Source organism: Artibeus jamaicensis, unplaced genomic scaffold (assembly GCF_021234435.1).
Source record: "Artibeus jamaicensis isolate MK-2021 breed Jamaican fruit bat unplaced genomic scaffold, CSHL_Jam_final scaffold_369, whole genome shotgun sequence".
In the NCBI taxonomy this organism is placed as follows: domain Eukaryota; kingdom Metazoa; phylum Chordata; class Mammalia; order Chiroptera; family Phyllostomidae; genus Artibeus; species Artibeus jamaicensis.
Genome location: NW_026522042.1, coordinates 27,951,093 through 27,974,182, shown reverse-complemented (window position 1 = coordinate 27,974,182; position 23,090 = coordinate 27,951,093). Strand labels below are relative to the sequence as shown.

The 23,090-nt window shown below is 36.5% G+C and overlaps 1 protein-coding gene across 1 annotated transcript in view; it reads left to right on the top strand.

The window, feature by feature from the left end:
• MARCHF6 (membrane associated ring-CH-type finger 6) overlaps window positions 1–23,090 on the top strand; it is a 66,000-nt gene that overhangs the window by 4,045 nt on the left and 38,865 nt on the right. The window contains exons 2-5 of the mRNA XM_037165438.2: window positions 9,319–9,415; window positions 10,401–10,474; window positions 12,926–13,069; window positions 20,496–20,568. Coding sequence (XP_037021333.2) covers window positions 9,319–9,415; window positions 10,401–10,474; window positions 12,926–13,069; window positions 20,496–20,568 — 388 coding nt within the window. The remainder of the gene's footprint in view (window positions 1–9,318; window positions 9,416–10,400; window positions 10,475–12,925; window positions 13,070–20,495; window positions 20,569–23,090) is intronic.

Sequence of the window (23,090 nt, the reverse complement as noted above, 5' to 3'; positions counted from 1 at the left end):
CTACTGGGAAGGAGCAAAGAAGGAGAGGGAGTTAGACATGCAAATAAATGCTCTGTGGGCAGAGCATTCTAGGCACAATGAATAGCCAATGTGAAATCTCTTAAGTCGGGAATATGCCAGGAATTTTCAAGAAATGAGTTGGGTAAAGAGTAAGCAAAATATGAAGTCAGAGAGGTCATGGGGCCAGTGGGGAGTGTAGAGGGAGAGTAAGTAGGACTTAGTGGACTTACTTTTGTGAAATAGAGAGTCATGGGAGGGTTTCGAGCAGTTGTCTTGCCACTCTGTCACTGGCTACTTCCCTGAATATACAGTCAAACTTTCATTCTTGAATGTCTCCTATTTTGAACAATTTGATTCTTAACCAAGTTGTTCATGGAAAAAATGTCTCATTTCTTGAAGTGACAACCCTTTCATCCTGGTACCCATATGATCAGTCACACATCTCTTAGGAATGATTTGGTTTTTGAACAAATCGCTTCTCAAACAGCCTTCCAGAATGAATAAAGTTTGAGAACTGAGGTTCCACTGTACCTCTTTCCAAATCAGCTCTTAAACCAAAATTTCTGGGAGCTAGAATCCGATTGGCCCATATTGGTTTGGTCAGGTACCTACCTATGATCCAAGTAGCTGGCTAGGTGGTAGTTGGAAAGATAATGTAAGAATAAGAATCATGTCCAAAGGTACAGACTTCCAGTATTTGAATAAATCCTGGGGATGTAATATACAATATGGTGACTATAGTTAATAAGTAATACTGTGCTATTTATTTGACAGGTGAAAAGTAGATCTTAAAAGTTCTCAGGATAAGAAAAATAATTTGTAACCATGATGATGCCTTTAACTAGACTCATTGCACAGTATATACATATATTAAATCTTTACATTGTACAGTTTAAATTTTTAAAAATATTTTGTTTGTTTATTTTTAGAGAGAAGAGAAGGGAGGGAAAAGGAAAGGGAAAGAAACTTGGATGGGTTGCCTTTCGCCTGCCCCCAACTGGGGACCTCACCTGCAGCACAGCCATGTGTGCAGACTGGGAATCAAACTGGCAGCCTTTCAGTTTGTGGGACTATGCCCAACCCACTGAGCCACGCCAGTCACGGCTGACTGTATACTCTTAAATGATAGGTTAACAAGGTTTAATTTACACACAATAAAATTTACCTTTTTAAAACTTAAATTGTTTAAACATTTGTTATTTATTAATTTTAAAGAGAGAGAGAAACATTGATTTGTTGTTCCACTTTTTGTGTATTCATTGGTTGTTTTTTGTATGTGCCGTGACGGGGATCGAACCCACAACCGTGGCATATCAGGATGATGCTGTAACCAACTGAATATCCGGCCAGGGACAAAACTTACCCTTTTAGTGTGCTGTTCTATTATACCAGTTGTTTTTTTTTTTTTTTTTTTAAGATTTTATTTATTTATCTTTAGAGGGGAAGGGAAGGAGAGAGGGAGAGAAATATCAATGTATGGTTGCCTCTCGTGCATCCCCTGCTGGGACCTGGCCTGCAACCCAGGCATGTGCCCTGACTGGGAATCGAACTGCGATCCTTTGGTTCGTAGGTCCAAGTTCAATCCACTGAGCTACACCAGCCAGGGCTATTATACCATCTCTGAATACAGGATTTGGAGATTCCTTGTCTTTGCTTTCTTTTCTATTTACCAAATAATTGAATACCTGCTATGTACTTAGGCCCTGTACCAAAAGAGTTTTCTACATAAGTTTCATTTCCCCTGTTCTCAGACATTGCAAAGTTCCTTAGTATCACTTTTATTGAATGGTACAATTTGAAGACCATTGGTCTTAGGATTCCTTTACACTCTTAAAAATTGAAGTCCCAAAGGACTTTTGTTTAGGTGGGGTATGGGTGTGTGTGTGTATTTTACTGTATTTGAAATGAAAACAACTTAAAACGTGACACATGTAAAAATAACTATGATAAGTGTTTTTTAAGACAAACAGCCTTAATGAGAGAGTAGCACTGTTTTAATTTTTTTGCAAATCTTTTTTATGTATGGATTATCATAAGATAATTAGATTCTCATTTCTGCCTGTACAGTTACTGTGTTCTCATATGTTTCAATTCAAGTAGGTGAAGATTTGTCCTTACACAGTTAGTTTGAAAAGGGAGGCATATTTTCAGATAATTTGGGGTAGTTTGGTATTTTACCAAAACTCAACAAGTAGTAGGTTCTTAAGCAGCATTATATCAGGAAAACATATCAGTCAAATGTTAAAAATTAAATCAACTTAAAATACATTGGTCTGGTGGTTCAGGAAAGAAAGTCCAGAAATAGACCCATTGATATATGGACAATGGATTTTTGACTAAGGTACAAAAACAATGCAGTAGAGAAAGTATAGGTTTTCAACAAATGGTGCTGGATAATTGAATATCCAGTGGCAAATAATAAACTTTGAGCCATACCTTGTACCATGTACCAAAATTAAATCAAAGGGGTATTAGACCTAAATGAAAAAAACAAAACAAAAACAGAACAAAGCAAAACAAAAACTATGAAACTTCTAGAAGAAAATACAGGAGAAAATCTATGTGATTTTGGGCTAGGCCAAGATTTCTTAGTTACAAAACTAAAAGTATAAACCATGAGAGAAGAAATTGGATGGTATAAAAATTCAGAACATCTGTTCTTTGAAAGACACTTTTAAGAGAATTGAAGACAGGCCATGGAAAGTGTTTGCAAAACATATGTCTGATAAAGTATTTATTTAGAGTATGTAAAAAACTCTCAGTACTTAAGAACATGAATAACCGAATTTGAGAAATAGCCCAAAGATTTGGACAGACACTTCACCAGAGAATATATACACATGGCTAATAAGTACATGAAAAGATGATAAGCATCATTAGTCACTATGTACACACAAATCAAAACTACAGTGAGATAATTCACACCTACTAGGATGGCCATAATCAAAAAGGACAGATAATCAGTCTTGGTAAGGATGTGAAGAGATTAGAACCTTCATTCATTGCTGGTGATAATGTACAGTAGTGCAGCTAATTAGCCTCAAAACATTAAACTCATTTACCATATGACCCAGCCAGCACTTTCATTCTTAAGTATATACCCAAGGTAATTAAAAATATATGTTCGTAAGCCATAGAAACAACACATTGTTCACCAGCTCTTGGATAGATAGGCAAAATGTGTTATATGTATAAAATGGAATATTACTTGGCAATACAGATGAATGAAATGCTACTACTTGAATTAATCTCACAAACATACTAAGTGAAAAAAACCATTAATGAAATACCACATTTTATATGATCAATTTGCATAAGTGTCCAAAATAGGCAAATCTTCATAAAGAGAAAGTGGGGGGACTAACAGAATGGGGAGTAACTTTATAGTATGTAAATTATATTTCAATAAAGCCGTTAAGGAGGAAAATTATGAGGTATTACTGCATACCTATTAAAATGGCTAGAATGGAGGCAAATCACACGTCCATGTCTAATTTCAAGGTGGCAATGTTCTGACCTGCCATGTACACAGAAAGTAGAATTCTAGAAATATTTGATGACCAATGCTAATGATTTCCACAGTCCCATTAATTCCTACCTGGTTGGATGAAGTAAATATGCTCATTGGGACACATTTCACTCTATAGCTTCATTAGACTGAATTTTATAGGGGGAACAATAATTTTTTTTCATGTTGTCATTTGTTATTCCCACATGTATATTTAAACATTAGTAAGTCTTGTTCTTTTAAGTTGAAGTGTACTTTAAATACAGTAAAATTTACCTTATTAATATTCCTGGGTTTTTGACAAATGCATAGTCACATAGCCAGCACAATTAAGGTGTAGAATAGCTCCATCACTCTCCAAGATACCACTGTATCCTTTTATAATTAATATGCCCCCAGACCCTGGCAACCACTGATCTGCTTTTTGTCTCTATAGTTTTGCCTTTTCCCGAATGTCTTAGGTGGAATCATACAGTATGTAGTTTAACTTTGCAAACTTATGACTTGTTTCATATTTTTCTGCTGGAACATGGATTAGCAGGGAAGAAGTTTCTATTCCTTCTAGACTACACACAGATTAGCTAAAGAAATTTAGCTGAGGCTATAGAGCCTGAGCAGGTACAGCACAGGTACAACCTGTCTTCTGCAGTTTTCCTGGCTCCCAGTTCCCTAATCAAGTGTGAATGCGCCCATGACACAGTCTAAGCAGGGCTCGGACCTGCCAAACGGCCAAATATTTGCTTTACAGGTATTTAATAGGTAGGACTTATCACCATTGGAGTTGTTTTATACCAGCAATATCTGCTTTTTCATTTAGGGGAATAATTTATACATAAAGTCCTCTTGAACAAAACTCACTTATCACATCATCAGTGGGAAAAACAGTTGATACTGCAACGGGGATTTGTGATATTGTCCTTTAGAACAAATTCCATATTTGAGACACTTAAATGGTTTTATCTTTTAATTTTTTTAATTATTTATTTTTATAGTGAGAGGAAGGGAAGGGGAGAGGGAAAGAAACATCGATGTATGAGAGATACTACATCGATGGCTGCCTTTTGCATGACCCTAACTGGGGACCCGGCCTGCAACCCCAGGCATGTGCTCTAACTGGGAGTTGAATGTAGACCAGCGCTCATTCTGCTGAGCCACACCAGCCATGGTTAGATTAAATTATTTTAAATTAGAATTGGGTTGTTGGTTGCATGGATATAGGTTTTTAGGAATGTTGAGACAGATATTATTTAAATTTGATTTTGCTTTCTTCCCCTGATGAAGATAGTGAAAATTTTATCACATTTTTAAAAGCATAACGAGGGAAATAAGAAAATTGCTAATGTTTCGAATTTTCAAATTTGTGTCTGTTATATAAATCACAAGCTAAGCCCTCTTGCTAAAGAACTTCATTGATAAAATTGGATTTGGTAGTGTCAGTAAAATAGAGGTTCAGCTGTGATATTTGCAGATTGAATATTTAACTTTTGCATATTTAAAAAAGTTTTATTGTGTAAAACTTTTAACACAAAATAGACTAATTTAATAAACTTTCTTATAACCAATCTAGATTCGATAGATACAAGCACATCTCACCTCCCTCCCCTACTTTGGATTATTTTAAAGCAAATCTAAGATATGCTATCTTTTTATCTGTAAATATGTCTGTATTCTAAGAAATAACTTCTTAAACACATAAACACAATACCACTATCATACTGCTTATTGCCTTTATCCTTCAAGTTTTAAAATGACCATCAGTGTTATTATTAACATAATTGCTGAATTCTGCTTATGATTTCTTTGCAGTTCCTTCTATCTTAGAATATAGCCTATTAAGGATGTATGATCAATCATATTACTGTTTTAAAATCTCTGAACTAATTTTTTTGTGGTTAAGTTTGATATGCATAGGTTCATTTTTTTTGATTTGTTATTGATTTGGGTGTTGCTTATTTTTCCATTTTGATGTTTGTTTTATAATTATGTAAGAGATTTCTATGGTTCTAAAGCAAAGTAATTCACATACCTAATATTCTTTTTTCTTTCCTTTTATAGACTCAATGGAGGCTTGTGGAGCCCCTGATAAAATAATGAAAAATTTGTTTATGTGTGTATTTTGAGAGAACCAGAGTTACTCTGATTTTTTCCCCAAAGGTTCCAAAAGCAAAAAATGCATTGGAACGACTACTTTGGAGCAGTAGTTCTTCAACTTTTTTGGTTTCAGGATCCCTTTACACTTGAGAACATGAAGTCTAAAAAGGGCTTTTATTTCCATATGAGAAAGTAAAACAAAAAATTGGAATATTTATTAATTTACTTAACATATCCATTATGTGTTAATATAAGCTTTTTTAAAAAAATGAAAATAACTATATATTCTAAAATCAAAATATTGGTGAGAAGAGTGGATTTATATTTGCAAATCTCTTAACTGTCTGGTTTAATGGGAGGCATCTGGATTTTTTCATCTGTGGCTGTATTCAATCAGTGTCTTAATGTAGCATCTGGAAACGTCCACTGTATATTGGCAAGGCAATGACAGTAAAAGGCAGACAATGTCTTTCTGTTACAACGAAAATAGTTTTGACCTTGCAGAGGCTGGGTGAGTCCCAGTTTTTTTAGCTGGACTGTGTTAGGCAGAGCCTTGGGCTTGATTTAGATTTGTTGTGTTTGCTTAGTTTTGGTTTGTTGGTTTGTAATTCAGAAGGTTGGTCTTCTGAAAATTTTGTCCCATTTTATTTCAGGTGTATTCCTCAGTCCCCTAAGTGGAGGTCCAGTGTCTCCAACCTCTTTGCCCCAGCAGGCTGTTATGTGGTGTTTGCCACAACTCCCCACAGTCACATGGGGCTGGCTACCCTGGTGGGTCTGCTCCAGATCATAGGACGAGCCCACCTGGATATGGTTCTCACCTAGATGGATATTGCTCCCAGCATAGCCCTTGCATTCTGATGCCAGTAGTGTGCCAACAGGAAAAATCCCTGCCCTACCCCAGTCCATTGCTTCATTTGTGGTGGCCTCAGTTACCATGTTTATGGAGGACTACAATGGCAATTCTAATTTGTGTGATCGCAGTGTCCCACTGCCTTCTTCCTCTGCACTGTTCTGCCTAGGGACACCCCCTACCATGCTATCCTTGCTGTGCTCTACCCACATCCACAGCTGCCCTGAGAGTTGGCTGGGGAAACAGGCAAGGTGAGACCGCTTCACTCCATGTTTGACCTGCTTACCTACATTTGTACCCAATTCATCCTGCATGGCCGATCTTGTAGTAGTAGCAAGTGCCTATTGCTCAAGTTAACTCCGGCCATCCAAATACTTGTGGTTGGTTGGGTGATGTTGCGAATGGCTTTGAGCACTTGTTCCACTCCTACCTGGATAATTGTGGTAATGTTAGAACAAGCCCATGCTCTCGGGTACCAGTGGCTCTGGTAATTCTAGATCAGGGGTCCCCAACCCTGGGCCGTGGTCAGGCACGGGTCCATGACCTGTTAGGAACCCGGCTGCGCAGCAGGAAGTGAGTGGTGGGCGAGTGAAGTTATGCTTGCATTATTGCCTGAGTTCTGCCTACCCGTATTCCCCAAACCCCATCCATGAAAAATTGTTTTCAGCGAAACAGGTTCCTGGTGCCAAAAAGGTTGGGGACTGCTGCTGTCCGAGATAATAAGAGCGATCGAGAGTCCCATGGTCTTATAAGCTGTTTTAGGTGGAAGTCATAGTGCCTTATGGTGGTGACTGTGGTATTCGGGAATTCTGGTGATTGGAAATCGGGTTTGGTTCCATGGAGAGAGCTTTATAATCAACTATCCTAACCAGGGAAGGCAGCAGAGGCGCAAATTACCTATTCACGACTCAGGAGAGCAGTGGTGAAAAACGGTACTGGACTTCTTTGAGATCCTGAAATTGAAATGAATCCACTTTAACTCTTTCAAGGATGATCCATTGCATGGCAAATATGATGCTGGTAGCTGGGGTAATCCTGGCTTCAGTGCAGGGTATTGAATTTGGTGCAATTAAATTGCCGTGTTTGGATCTCTGGCGCTGGTCCATGGTAGGGGAACCTTGGTCCCCATCCCTGCCCCCTGCCTCTGTGCTCTCCTGGCTCTTAGCTGAGTTTCCATGGGCTGAAGTATGCACTTGGGGAAAATTAGAGTGCTCAAAGCACATGCAAGCCTGGATGCTGGTGCTAGGTATCATGCAATGCAAGTGTGATTCTATTTTTTTCTGTGTCAGAACTTCTCGGAAGTAGATTAGGCTGGATGGCTGGAGTTCTGGTTCCTATTTGTACCACTGGAGTTCAGAGTCTTGGATCAATGCAAAATGGACCAGAATCTTGGCTTTTTGCCAAGAATGCTTTAATTAATCAAGGATGAAAGTGAAAGTGGGAGGTTTGAAGACATGCAGATCTAGTGTAGTTCTCAGTATAAACCATGCAAACCGCACACATTATTCCCGTGACCTGCCACAATGTCCTTTGGTTGGTGGTTGCTGAAAGGCACGACAATGGAGTCTGAGCTTAATTTGACATAGTCTAGACAACCCTCATCCCACTCTGGCAGGAATGTGATTGGCACATGGATTGCTCTTTCATGGGTGGCTGTGTGTGGGGTTTCCTTTGCAGCGTGATTTGTCTGGTATATTTATAACCAGGAGGACTTGCCTGCTTACAATTTAGGCTATGCTGAGTGCTTGGTGTTCCTCAACTTCGACAGGTTCCATTCAGCTGCCCGAGATTGAGCAGTCATAAGTCTGTGATGCCCTTAACATGTCTGGGACTGCATGCCACACTGCTCAGCGGGTGCTGGGGCCCATTAAATCCGTTAGTAATGAGTATGGATTGCAGTTATTCTGCATTAAGGGGAGTTCCCTGTAGGAGAATAGATCAAAGATTGCCTTAAGTCCATGCCCCTTCTACACACTGTCCATCACCCCTCAGATTGCCCACTTGGGGTTGGCACTTGACCCTGGCAGATCGCAGAGAAAATGGTTGAAAGTTTGGTAGGTGGTCCTGCAGGAGGAATATTAAGGAGCGAGTGAATGTGGTGAATCTGTTGCGATTCCTTCCCCGTGATTTACTCCGCTGTGCTTATCAGGACACTCCCGGCTACCTTGGTGAGAAGACGCACAGATGTGTCCAAGAGCTACTTAGGGCAGTGGTTAGGAGGGTGAGGGATGAGCTGCTGCCCCCTGGCTCCTGACTCGGTAGCCCTGAGCTGGGGTAGCTTCTGCTTAAAGTGACCTCCAGCTTTTCTCTCCCTGGCCTGGCATCTTCCTGATCTTGGGGTAATGCTCCTCTCTGCCTCCCAATCATGTGTGCTCCTGTGTCCTTCTAGCTGTCCCTCTGGTGGAGTGAGGTAAAGCTAAAGGAAAATCCCTGGTACTGCCCACTGCTGTTACTGTGTTAAGAAGTCCTTAAATGTGTTTCTATACAGTGTTAAGTGTTAGGACTGGATTTAGGCCCTGAACTATTAGGATACTAATGTGACTTGATTTTGCATATTTGTACTTAGTATTTGTTAGTTATGAAGAGTGCAGTTTTAAGTAAGAACTCATTGTCAACTTTGATATCCTCACAGAGCTCATACAAGGAACAATTGACCTTTTTTATATATTAGGAAATTTTTTAGTTTCACATATATACTTGATTATCCTCCTAATGACAGTTTTTTTTTTTTTTGGTTTTCCGTGCTTTTGATTGATGTTTTACCAAGTGATAGGCTCTTGCTTTAATATGAAATATTTTAATTTTTGGTGGTCTGTTATTTTTAAAAATTATAACCAAAGATAATACAAATTTTGTTTTTCATTAACAGACATATGTAGAGTGTGTCGGTCAGAAGGAACACCTGAGAAACCTCTTTATCATCCCTGTGTTTGTACTGGCAGTATTAAGTTCATCCATCAGGAATGGTGAGTCATCCTTTTAGAAAATTTTATGTCTGATCTTTAGTTTTTGTCATCTATATAAGAGGGATTGTTTCAATGAACTTTTTCTATAATTAGTTATTAAGAAATTTTTGTTGTGAAATTTGTAAATTACCCATATTCCTTATTGCTGTGCTGTGTCATTTGGTATATTTTCTAGGCGTATGTGACTACTGTTCATTTATTTCTGCCGTGGAAAGATTTTGTTCATTGGAAATGGTCTTCTAGTTTTGCTTGGCATGATAATAGTTTACTTACATTGTGAAATGCTTTGTGCCAGGTAGTGCTCAGTGCTTTTACATACCTTTACTCATTAATCCTACAACAAAAATGTGAGGTAGAGTAGTTATTATGTAGATGAGGAAACTGAAGCATAGAAAGGTTAACTAACTTGTGCTAGGTCACGACGTAGCCAGCAAGTTAGTGACAGAACTAGAATTCAGACCTATGCCCTAGGGTATTACCAGACCAGAACTCTTGTTGATGTTTGGAGATTCTTTCATATTCAATTAGCTTTGAGATTTCAATTTAAATCAGTTGAACTGTTTTGATAGTAGGAGTACATATTGTTTTGTTTTGTTTTTTTATTTAATTGTTGTTCAAGTACAGTTTTCTGTCTTTTACTGTAGTACATACTGTTTTTATCTTTACTGTTAGTGCTTTGTACCTTAGCAGGCATCTGTTATTAAAACATTTTGGAATATTTTAAAGTGTAAAAGCTCTATGAAATGTAACATATTAATAAAACAGAACATTACCGTATTTTGCCATGTATAATGTACACTTTTTTGCCCAAATTTTTTAGGGAAAAATAAGGATGTGCATTATACGTGGGTATAATAATCCCATGTATAATGACCACAAAAACGTGAGTGCACATTATACATGGCAAAAATATGTTCATTTTCAATGAAATCTTCACATTTCCTTGTAATAAATATTGTACTTATGAGTGTATTTGTAATTGCAGCTTAGTTCAGTGGCTGAAGCACAGTCGAAAAGAATACTGTGAATTATGCAAGCACAGATTTGCTTTCACACCAAGTAAGTTCTTTAGAAGTTTACACTGCTTTTTTGGGTTATAACTGGTTGTATGAGGGTATTTAATGAGTATGTAACAACTCCTGTTTTCAATTAGTTTGTCTGTGGTAGTAATGGAAAGTATTGCTGTAGTGTTGTAGAAAATATTTTCAGAAATACGTATCAGCTCTTACATATTGAGAGAGAAAGAGAGATTGATGTTTCTTTTTTCTTTTTATTATGGACAGGTTCAAATGTATGTAAAGCCGTAACGAGCCCGCATGTACACATCACTCAGTTTGACCTGTTTCCATCTCATGGCCTTTACATGGCATTACTTATGCTCTTATTCTCCACCTCTCTGGTTTTTTAGAGCAAATGCCATTATTTATAATTTTATTGGTACATATTTTTGTATGTATCTCTAGAAAGTAAGGGCTCTTTTTGAAAAACATTAGCTATTATGTTTATGAAAATTAATAATGCCTTAATATTATCAAATATATCACTGTTCAAATTTGGGGTATCTTTTGAGTTAAAAGTGTGTAGGTTGAAATAGTAATAATAATAAAGACAAAGTTTTTACTCTTAAAAAAGATATTATTTATTTATTTTTAGAGATAGGGGAAGGGAGGGAAAAAGAGAGGAAGAGATACATCAGTGTGTGGTTGCCTCTCACGTGCGCCCTACTGGGGACCTGGCCTGCAACTCAGGCATGTGCCCTGACTGGGAATCAAACCTGCAACCCTTTGAGTTCAGGCCAGCACACAGTCCACTGAGCCATAACAGCCAGGACTTAACTCACATTTTAAAATGAGACTTTTTAACCTCAATATTTTTTAAGCATATAGTAAATATTTTGCAGGTCTTTAAAATTTCAACTATATTTTATAATTCCTGTACCCGTTGATTATATTTAATATTCATAGTAAACAGTTAAAGGATTATAACTGGCAAAGTATGAAGAATTTGAAGCATAATTTTTATTCTGGATCTCTGTACATTGCCCTCTTCCCCCAAACTTTTTTTATTTGTTTGTTTGTTTGTTTTTAGTATCTTGAGTTGCTGAATATTAATTAGTATTAGTTTTACTTTGTTTTTTTGTGGTGAGCACAGTTTACTAAAGTCATTACAGTTTCACTTTTGGAGCTTAATATTCACCATCAAATATCAGTTCTGTTGTTTCATAGCCTTTTTTGGTAGGGCATAAAGAATTTATAGCTTAATTTTATAGCAAACTGTAAGACTAAATAATTGAATATCTTTATGAAGTTTCATTAGAAATACTTGTGAGCTTTTTTACTTTGAGGCCAGTAAATTTTAATTTTCATTTGACAATCATATGCTGTATTCTTTGTTTTCTCAAAAACTCTCTGGGTTAATGTCTTATTATGTTTATCAGATATCTTCTTAAAGTAATTGATCTTTGTGGGTATATTGTAAAAAGTTGCTGTTTGTTGATTGTTTATTCCTTAATGTTTGTAGTTGGGAACAGTATTATGATAGTATGCTCATAAATCTTAGACATTGATTTAAAAATTCTGCATATCATAATTCTTATTTTGGCCTCACTGGAGAAAGGGGTATTCTTTTATGTTCTTTTGCAGATAACTGTGTTTGAGCAGTGGTTTACATTTGGCCGTTAAAAACAAAATCTTTCTAAAATATGGCAAAACCACTTTCTCTCAGTGTATTGAACAGTACCTTACAGAAAGTTGGGAAGACCTGAATTTACATTTGCAGTGTTAATTGTGCTAAAATTGAGGAGTAGGTAGCTAACAAATGCCAGTTGTCTGTTTGCTTCACATAAAATGAATCTCCTGCAGATTGTTGTGCTTTTGAGTACTATGTCTAAGGCTTGTAATTGGAAGGAAAGTTTATTCTTGATGACTTGTCATCAGCTTCACCTTTTATTCATGTCTACTTTATCTGATTTTTTATTATTTGGGAAACCAGATAATTACATTGTTTGAATGTTAAAATATGTGTAAATTAGCTTTTCATGAAGTTCATAGCGATGAGTGAGGGATGCAGACTTCTCTTGAATTTCTTTCCCCCTGCTCAGAGGTCTTTTTTGTTGGTTTCTATACGAATGTGGTATTATTACAAGTATATGTTCATTTTTTTATAGGAAAAAATACTAAGTATAATACACATATTGAAAGTTAAGCCCTGACTGGTATGGCTGAGTGGGGTGGGTGTCCTACTGTGAAGCTTAAGGTTGCTGGCTCGATTCCCAGTCCTGGCACGTGCCTGGGTTGAGGGCCAGGTTCCTGGTTGGGAGTCTGGAGGAGGCAATCAATTGGTGTTTCTCTGGTACATCGATATTGCTCTTCCTCCCTTCCCCTCTCTCTAAAAATGAATAAGTAAAATCATTAAAAATTTTAAGATAACTTTACATGCCTATTTTATATTTATGAATTAAATTATTTTTCAATCTTTGTGAAATTATATGTACTTTTTTTCCTATAATAGTTTATTCCCCAGATATGCCTTCACGGCTTCCAATCCAAGACATATTTGCTGGACTGGTTACAAGTATTGGCACTGCAATACGATACTGGTTTCATTATACACTTGTGGCCTTCGCATGGTTGGGAGTCGTTCCTCTTACAGCATGTGAGTATTCGTTCCTCTGTGGTTGGAGGTTGTTCAACATTGCGTAACTACTTAATAATGTAGAGTAATATTGCATCATATTTTTGTTCAAATGATATTTAATTATTTGATGTTATAATATTATATATTAGGAAAGCCTCACTTAGGAAAAAAACATTATTCACCTGAATTAAGAAGTATTTTTTAATAGGTCAGTTTCTTGAATGAATGTGGGAAATAAAACTATACCATATAGAGGTTGACAATAAAAGTTCATGAAAGAATTGAAAAAGCAAAATCAAATCGTAGTTGGAAGGAACTTAAATTTTACCCCTTGGACTTTGTTAGAGCTTTCAGGGATTGCCAAAAATGGGTTCTTTTGAGATTTTCCCTTGCTTTTAAAAGTCACTTGTATCAAATGGTCTTGAATAATTGGGAGACTTATCTTTTAAATACAGGAAGCTTTCAGGAAGGCTCATACACTAACCCTTAATTGGTACTTTTTTAGTTCTTTGTTGTTCTTGAGGACATGGAGAGGGATGTATGATACCAGAGTATATAGATATGATTCTTTTGAGTTAAGTACAAATGAGATATTTGAATAAATATGATTAATATTTTCATGTCTCCTTAAAATAAAATAAACTTGATAATTTATGAAAATGAAAATCTTGGGAGATAAACCAAATAGCTGAGTAGGTACTATTTTATTTATAAGAGATTAGCGAACTAGAAGACTGAGCAAGGAGCTCTCTAAGATGTAATTCAAAGAGACAAGAAGTCGAAAGTATGAGGGAAAAACTGAGAGATGGAGGTTACATCAAGTTTTTTTTAGTATCTGTCTGATAAGTAGTTCCAGAATAAAAGAGATAATGGAGATGAAGAAATGATAGATGTCTTGCCAATTGATAGAGAGCTGATCATGATAAAAGAAAGAGACTCAAAATCCTGAATACCTTTTAAAGTTTTTCAGTTCTGAGTAAGGTGGTGAATAGATGTTTTACTTCCAAATTATCCCACAAATTAATGAAAATCAGGTTGATGTCAGGCTTAAATCAGTGAATGTTTTTTCTGAAAGCAGAAGAAAGCATAAACTTCAAATTGAATGCTAGAAGACAAAATTCAAAATTTGTGAAAATTTTTGAACCTAAAATCTTCTATCCACAAATTTTCAGATGGAAGGGCTATATACAGAAATTTCAATAGATGCATGGGCTTAGAAAGTTTATCATCTCAAACTACTTATGAAAAATGTGTAAGAGAATATATACTTTTCTTAAATGAGCAAGGAGTCAAAAAGTGAAAAATGTGAACTATAAAGAAAAAGAAACAAGTGTATCTTATAGCTAAATTATAGTTATTATTAATCTATAATAATCAATAATTTTTAGGGAACAGCCTGTAACTAAAATTCTAGATTATCTTAACATGGTAAAAATTGTGAGGGCAGGATAAAAATGAGAATTTTTTGAGTTGTCTTATTTGTGGGAGATGGGCTAGATTTAGATAGGAAAAATGTAGTGTAACTATGCATTACAAATATAGAGGTAACCAAATAGAGTCCAGAACTAGATCCACACCTGCACTGTTACTTGATTAATAGTAGGTGCTACCACTGTTCAGTGGAAAAGATGATGTTTTCAGTAAATGATATAGCACCATTTGGATGGCCCTATAGGGGGAAATGAACCGTATTGTTATATTATACCTCACACAAAAATTAATTTGAGATGCATCATTAGCCTAAATGTGTAAAACCAAAATCTTTTAAAACAATATAGAATTACCATAAAAGAAAATACTGATAAATTAGACTTTAATTAAAATTAAGAACTTTCTTCATGCTCAAATACTCTTATGAGAGAAAGGCATGCCACCGAGAGAAAATATTTACATTACACATATCTGATAAAGGACTTGTATCTAGAGTTCATAAAGAACTCTTGTAAATCAGTAAGAAAAAAGACTACCCAGTTAAAAAGTGGACAGAAGATTTGAGTAGGTGTTTCTGGAAAAACTATCTAAAAGCCAATAAACACAAGGAAAGGTGCTAATCATTGTTGGTCATCAGGGAGATGCACAAAATTGGTATGTACTCAGCAGGAATTACTGAAATTAAAAGACAAGACAATGCCAAGTGGTTCTTAGAATGTGGAGCATCTGGAACATGTGTACACTGATGGTGGGAGTATATATGATATAATTGCTTTGGAAAACTGGTGGTATCTATCCATGGTAAATATTACAACTACCTTATGATGCACCCATTCCTGGGAATATAGCTAACAGAACTGAGAGCTTTGTATCTGGTAAAAGACACATGTATAAGAATTATCACAGCAGCTTTGGTAATAGTAGTTTTAAACTGGGACCGCCCAAATGCCTACCAACAATAGTAGAATGGATACATTGTGATTTATCCAATACAGTGGAATACTACATAGCAGTGAAAAAACAGCTGAGTATTGTGACATGAAATAGCATGGGTGAATTTTACTTCTTTGAGAAAAAGAAGCCAGGCACAAAAAGAGTATGGAGTGTATGATTGCATTTATGTGAAATTTAAAAATAGGCCAAATTGGTTTATGGTAATAGAGATCAAGTTATCTCTTGCCAGAGATAATGACTGGGAAGGGACTTGAGGGAGCCTTCTGGGGAGCTAGAAATCTTGAATATCTCGATCTGGGTGTCAGTTATCTAGATATGTACCTACTGTATTTTGCTGTGTATAATGTTCTCCTGAGTATAATGTGCACCCATGTTCTTGGCCCAAATGTTTAGGAAAAAATCTTGTGTTTTAATTTATTTATTTAATTATTTATTTATATTTAGAAACAAAACTGAGTCTCCTATTCCAGGGTATTATTTTGCATACGGATATCGTTATTGCTTTTTAGAGTCACACTTTTAACGCATAAGCATAAATAAAATAATGAAAATCATCTATATAGATATGGAGTATTACACATATGTAGTGCACTATCCTTATTTTGCCTAAAAAAATTGGGCAAAAAAGTGTGCATTATACCCAGCAAAACAGAGTATATAAGAATTTACCCAAACATATACTTCAGGTTTATGTAAATTTTACTGTAATAATACCAAAACAAAACTTAAAGGTAACTGCTAGAAAAATAGAAATAAGATCAGTTTTTATTCTCCAGAGTGGGAGTAGGAAACAATAAGTAAAATATGTAAAGTCCAACAAAAGACAGCAAAGACAGGAAGAGAGGACAGAGGGAGGGAGTAAAAGAGAGGAAAGGATAAGATTGCAACATTTGTAATTATAAGAGTTTAGATTTCTCTTATGTGGGATAGCACCTCACAATTGTATACATTTAAAAGTGTTCCACTACAAGTGATAATTATGTACAGGTCAGCCCAGATTAATGCTAGAGGGATTTGTTAGCAAATGCTAACAAAAGGCAGGGAGAGTATTAGTTAGCTAGATACATTTAAAATGAAAAGCTTTAAATAGGGAAAAGCCTTATATTTCATATAAATAAAAGGTATAGTTCACTAATACATTAAAACTTAAGAACTTTTATGTACCAGAAAACAGAACTTAACATGTAGAGCAGAACTTCTGCTCAAGATGGAGGTGTAGGTAAACATGGCTCACTTCCTTACATAATAACAGCAAAAATTACCACTAAACTATAAAACCACTGTCACTCAGAACCACCAGAAAATGGAGCTATATGAAAGTCAAACAAGGAATTAAAGAAGTCACATTCATTCAGATGGGTAGTGGGGGCAGAGAGCCTTGGAGACATGGAACTAGCTGGTCCCACACTCAGATGTGGTGGATAAAAATTGGGAGGAATATCTTGGGAGCAAGGGATCCCAGCCCCACACCAGACCACCCGCCCAGGGTTCTGGTGCCAGGAAGATAAGTCTCCATAACTTCTGGCTGTAAAAACCAGTGCGGATTGGGGCAGTGGAAGAAACTGGGATTCTCAGCCATCTCTTCTTAAAGGGCCTGCATAGACTTACTCAGACTCGCTACTTCTAGGCTCTAGCACCGAGGCAGTAGCTGGAAGGGCACCAGTGGCATATGAGGAGGAACTGCAGTGTCTGGCATCAGTCTGAGAGACTAGGTGATAGCTTTCTCCCAGACAAAACCCAGAGTTCAGGTAGCAGTCATTGTTCCTTTTCTCAGCCCTCCCACACACAGCAGTGGTACCATATCCAAGACTCCATCAACCTGGTTGAAAGGAGTTGCCCTACCCAGGTGATGAACTACTAAGGCTCTGCCACATCCAACTTATAGGCCTGCCCAAGTGGTTAAGAGTGGCTTATCTACATTAGGCCATGCTACTAAGACAGAGTCAGAGCACTTCTACCTACTATATAGAAACAAACACATGGAGGCTGCCAAAATGAGGAGACCAAGAAATATGGCCCAAATGAAAGAACAAAACTCCAGAAAAAAAAATAAATGAAGATCGGCAATCTATCAGATGCAGAGTTCAAAACCCTGGTTAATTAGTATGGTCAAGGAACTCAGTGGATACTTCAACAGCATAAAAATGATCCTATCAGAAAGGAAGATCACACTAAGTGAAATAAAGAAAAATTTACAGGGACTCTAATGGAGTGGATGAAGCTGAGAATCAGATCAATGATTTGGAACATAAGGAAGAAAAAAAAAAACAATCAGGACAGCAAGAAGAAAAAAGAATCCAAAAAAACAAGAATAGGGTAAGGAGCCTGTGGGGTAACTTCAAACATACCAACATTCACATCATAGGGGTGCTAGAAGGGGAATAGAAAGAGCAAGAAATTGAAAACTTCTTTGAAAAAATAATGAAAGAAAACTTTCATAATTTGGTGAAGGAAATAGACATATAAGTCCAGGAAGCACAGAGTTCTGAATAAAGTGGATCCAAATTGGACCACACGATGACACATCATAATTAAAAATGCCATAGGTTAAAGATAATGAGAGAATATTAAAAGCAGCAAGAGAAAAGCAGAGAGTTACCTACAAAGGAATTCCCATAAGACTGTCAGCTGATTTTTCAAGAGAAACTTTGCAAGCTAGAAGGGACTGGCAAGAAGTATTCAAAGTGATGAAAAGCAAGGACCTACAACCTAGATAATTCTATCCAGCAAAGCTATCATTTAGAATGGAAGGATAGATAAAGTGCTTCCCAGACAAGGTAAAACTAAAGGAGTTCATCATCACCAAGCCATTATTATATGAAATGTTAAAGGGACTTATTTAACAAAAAGTGATTAAAAATATGGGTATTAAAATGGCAATAAAATCACAACTATCAACAATTGAATCTAAAAAACAAACTAAGCAAACGAGCAGAACAGAAACAGAATCATAGATAAGGAGATCATTTGGATAGTTACCAGTTGGGAGGGGAGAGGGGATGAATGGAGGAAAAGGTGCAGGGATTAAGAAGCACAAATTGGTTGTAACAGAATAGGCAGGAGGGGATGTTAAGAAGAGTACATGAAATGGAGTAGCCAAAGAACTTACATGCATGACCCATGGACATGAACTTAGGGGGTTGGGTTGCCAAGGGAGTGGAAGATGCTGGGTAGAGGGGGGCAAAGGAGGGAAAATTGGGAAAACTGTAATAGCATAATCAGTTATATATATAGGTAGCAAAATCAATTATAGATATATCACACATTTATATATAAGTATATATGTGTATATATCTATACACATATATACATGTGTATATATAAACATGTAAAACATTCCACAGTCATAATGGAAGACTCAACACCTCTGAAATCAGTAGATCAAGTAATCAAAAATTAAGTTAGGACTTAAGAGGATTTGAGTAACACAGTTAAGAACCTCGATTTTTGTTTTGTTGTGACTTGTTTATAGATACACAATCAAAATCTAAATTATAGGACACAAGTACATATTCTGTCACATTTTTTTTCTTTAAGTTAGCAATGTATCCTGGCTGTCTTTCCATGTAGGTACATGTTGAGCTACCTTATTTTTTAGTGAATGCATAGAAATCTGTAATAAGGAAGTGTATCATTTATGAGTTCATTTTCCTATCTGCAGACATGTAGTTTGTCATAAGTTTTACTTTGTTACAAGTGTACTTGCTTTGAATATTTATATACACATGTGAATTATATCTGTTACAGAAAATTTTGACTTGGCTTTTGAAAAGTGCCATTCAAGTCACTGAAAATTTCTGATACAAGGCTACAGGGAAGGTTTAAACTAATATACAGGTTCTGGTTTTACAGGAAATTTCAACTGTTTCCTCTTTGCCCCCACTTTCAAATCTATTCCTGCCTTTTCTGACTGAGAGGGTAGGGGGATGATGGCTGTGCATTCACCCATACCTTGTCTTTTCCCTTCATAGCCAGATTTAAGATTTTCTCTTTTCGAGGACCCTTGAGTCTATGTTTTTAAAAAATAGTTGTTAGTTTCCTGTTCACCGCATTGGAGCATATACTCTGTTGAGAAGTCCTCTTAATTAAAAGAAAATCTGTACTTCCAAAACCAAAACCCTTTAATTTCATGAGCCAGATTTAAGGAGTTTTAGAATTCTAGGTTAAAAAAATTCTCCGTATCGTTTTCGGCGATATTTGTACCTTAGATTTTTTTGTCTTTTCAGAAATGTAAGCTTTCAATAAAAACAAGCAAGGGAATCTACAATCTAAACTTTAAACATATTTGTGTAACTTATCTTCACTGTTAGTATATTTATGCTTGACTATTTTTTTAAAAGTTTAGTATTTTGAGACTCAGCCTTGCAAAGACTAAATGTTTATTTCAGTGGCATTCATGGTGTTACTTCACCTCTGTTTAGATGAGCAACTGATGCGGACTTCAGCCAGCAGGGTCTGTGTTACGGCTCAGACAGACAAATTCACACAGACTACAGAAGCCTATGGAGGAAAGGGCTGGCATGGCTGCTCTCTAAGTGAGAGAGGGCCCTTACCTCTGCCTAGACAAGCTTTTATTGCTTTTCTAGGTACATTGTATCTAGGATGGTCCTCATTTACAATGCACAGGTTCGCTTTAGGTGATGACCTTTTACATATAACAGGGGAAAGAATGTTGCTAATTACTTCAAAGAAGGGAATGTTGCAGATGCAAGGGAAAAAAGTGGTTGAACTGGTTACACCCCATATTTGGGAGGTTAGCACAGACTTTAGGGAGTTACTTTAAAGATGTGGAGTAAACCTTTGCTGCCTCAATTCAGAGTGAGGGAGTTTTAGCAAAAAGCAAGCCTCAAAACAGCCTAGATACAATGCAGGCCTGATTCCCCATGGGAAAACTGATCTGTGGGCCCGGTTCCTCTGTGCCGACTTGCTCCCCATCATTTTTCCAAATTGGGCTGGGCTACATTCATCACTGCCACGTGGATAGGTTCTCTATAAGCAGCTAACTATGTGATTCATGACAGGAGTTGTGACTGTGTACTGTTGTGCCCTTTTTTGGTAGGCCGTATCTACAAGTGCTTGTTTACTGGCTCCGTGAGCTCACTACTGACACTGCCTCTGGATATGCTGTCCACGTAAGTGTGAACCGTGTGATGGTGGAAGGCTGCATGATGTATGTAGATTGTGCTTGTTTTTCCTCTGTATTTGTTATAATTGGAGAAGTTATTCTGTTCTGAGGTAAAAAAATACAATATTTATATCTTATTTTAACAGTGATAGGTACAGTAGAAATTCCTCCTCTCTCTCACATTTGTGTGTGTGCACACACACACACACACACAAATGCTATTAGTTTTAAAACATACCTGTGTTAAAGGACTGTTTTATAATAGAGAGACAACTTGTTATAGGCTGTTGTGTAACGTGGTATACATGCTACTATATTCACATGGGGAGAGTTAATTTAAATGTGTTTTTAACTGTATAGACATTTGAATTCAAATTTATTTTTAAAATATTCCTTGTGATTATTTGAGTATGAACTCTAAAAACTTGTTCACTTGTTTTTTTCTGTATCTTACGTAGACATTAAACATTGTAATTGCACTTCTTGGGAAAGAGATATATGTTTATTTGTTTTTAAACAATCTAGTTTTTTTACAAAATTTTTAAAATTTAATTTTAGAGAGAGGAAAGGAGGGAGAAAGAGGAGAGAAACATCAATGTGTGGTTGCCTCTCATGCACTGCCCCATACTGGGGACTTGGCCTGCCACACAGGCATGTGCCCTGACTGGGAATTGAACCACCAACCCTTTGGTTCTTAGGCTGGCACTTATTCCACTTAGCCACACCAATCAGGTGTGCTTTATTTATTATGGATGTCAGAATTAGAAATGCTGTAAATGATTGACTGTATCAAGATCATTAGATTATTGAGCCTACAAAAGATTATACCAGATTTGCTAAATCTTTTGTGCCCAGCTGTCCTTACTTAGTGTTCTGATCCTTATGTCAGTAAAGGCAAAGAGCAGTGGTGGGACTTCTGTGGATCAGAAGCATTCAGAGTATAGCACCATCAAAGTAAGCCAGCCACGTGGCAGCTGAAGAGACAGGAGAGTCTGTTACATTTCTCGCAGGACAGAAATTGAGGAGGACGTCTTTTTAGTCTTTTGTGTCTGCGTTATTTTAATCATTGTGGAAAATACTTAGAAACATTATCTGTATCTGCAAGACATCTACCAGCTGCTTATATCTCTTTTTGGATAGAATGGGTGAGTCTTGTTACATTCGTTTCTATGACAGTGTAGGGAGCAGACAACATAAAAGGTTTTTCACTTCAACCTTATTTACATTAGAATTGTTTTTTGTTTTCATTATTGAAGAACAGCTTTGATTAAGTAATATTTAGAAGTGGACAGGGGCCTTGAAATGAGGGCACTAATTGGCTATGACAAAAAGGAGAATCAGTAATTTGACACACTTTAAAGGTTAGAAATTGTTAGAAGACAACCCTTTGCATAAAAATATAGACCTTCTATGAAGTGACGCAATAGAAACAAATTGGACAACATTCCTATTTCTAGACATTATATTTTTTTATCTCAGCTGTACACAGTCTTTAGAAGGCAGAAAAATCAGTCTTTAGTGGTTCAGCTGTTATCATTGAATCGCTGTGTATATGACATAGTTCATCTCTGGCTTTCATCTAGGAGTTGTGTATAAAAAAACAAAGATGCATATCAGAAGTAGCAAAGGGTGGTTAGAAAAAAGCAATGGTGACTGCTGAAAGTGATGGAAGTTGTATTTTAACATCTATAAACCATTTCAGATAGGGCAGTCTTGATCCATTTTGTTCACGGCTAAATATCCAAATATCATTGTAGTTTTGAGAATATAGTGTAATACCAAGTCAGTATCTCAGTTGTCTAGAAACGGTGACTTGAGTTTCCCTCTGTGTTGCTTAATAAACAGAGGTACGTGTGTATATGTAAACACTATGCAAATTTTGAGCACTAGGTTAATGTATAGTAAAATTAGAAGCTCACTATTGCTTGCCTTATGTTGGCAGATGCCCCTTTTTTCTCTGACCTGGTTGATTAGTGGGCCCCCTGCATTGCTTTTATGATACTACTCATTCCCATGGGAGGAATGCTGGAGGCATGGTGAGAATAGTCAAAAGAAATTGTAAACATAGTTTGATTTTATAATCCATGTTGCCTTTTATAATTTGAAGAATTGAACCAGTTTTTTCCTGAAAACATTTGTAACTGAATTACTTTTTTCCTGAGTAACTGTTTTATTTTCTCTATAGTATTAATTTTACTTTTGAAATTTTACTTTAAATTTCTTAAAAATTTTTAAATTATTAAAAAAATTTCTTAATAACATAGCAGCTGCTACATATTCTGTAGCCCAGTTCTTCAGGTCATCTCAGAGCACAGCATAATGGTTAAGTTTCCATCCCTAAACTTAGTGGTTAGGGATGGAACTTAGGGATGGTTTAAGGTATACCATCTCTAAAACTTAGTGGCTTAAAACAATAGCCATTTTATTTGCTCATGATTCTGGTGGTCAGCATATTGGGCTGGGCTCAGCTGATCAGTTCATCTTTTGGGTTTGCCTTAGGTACTCATGTGTTTCACTAGGGTTGGACAT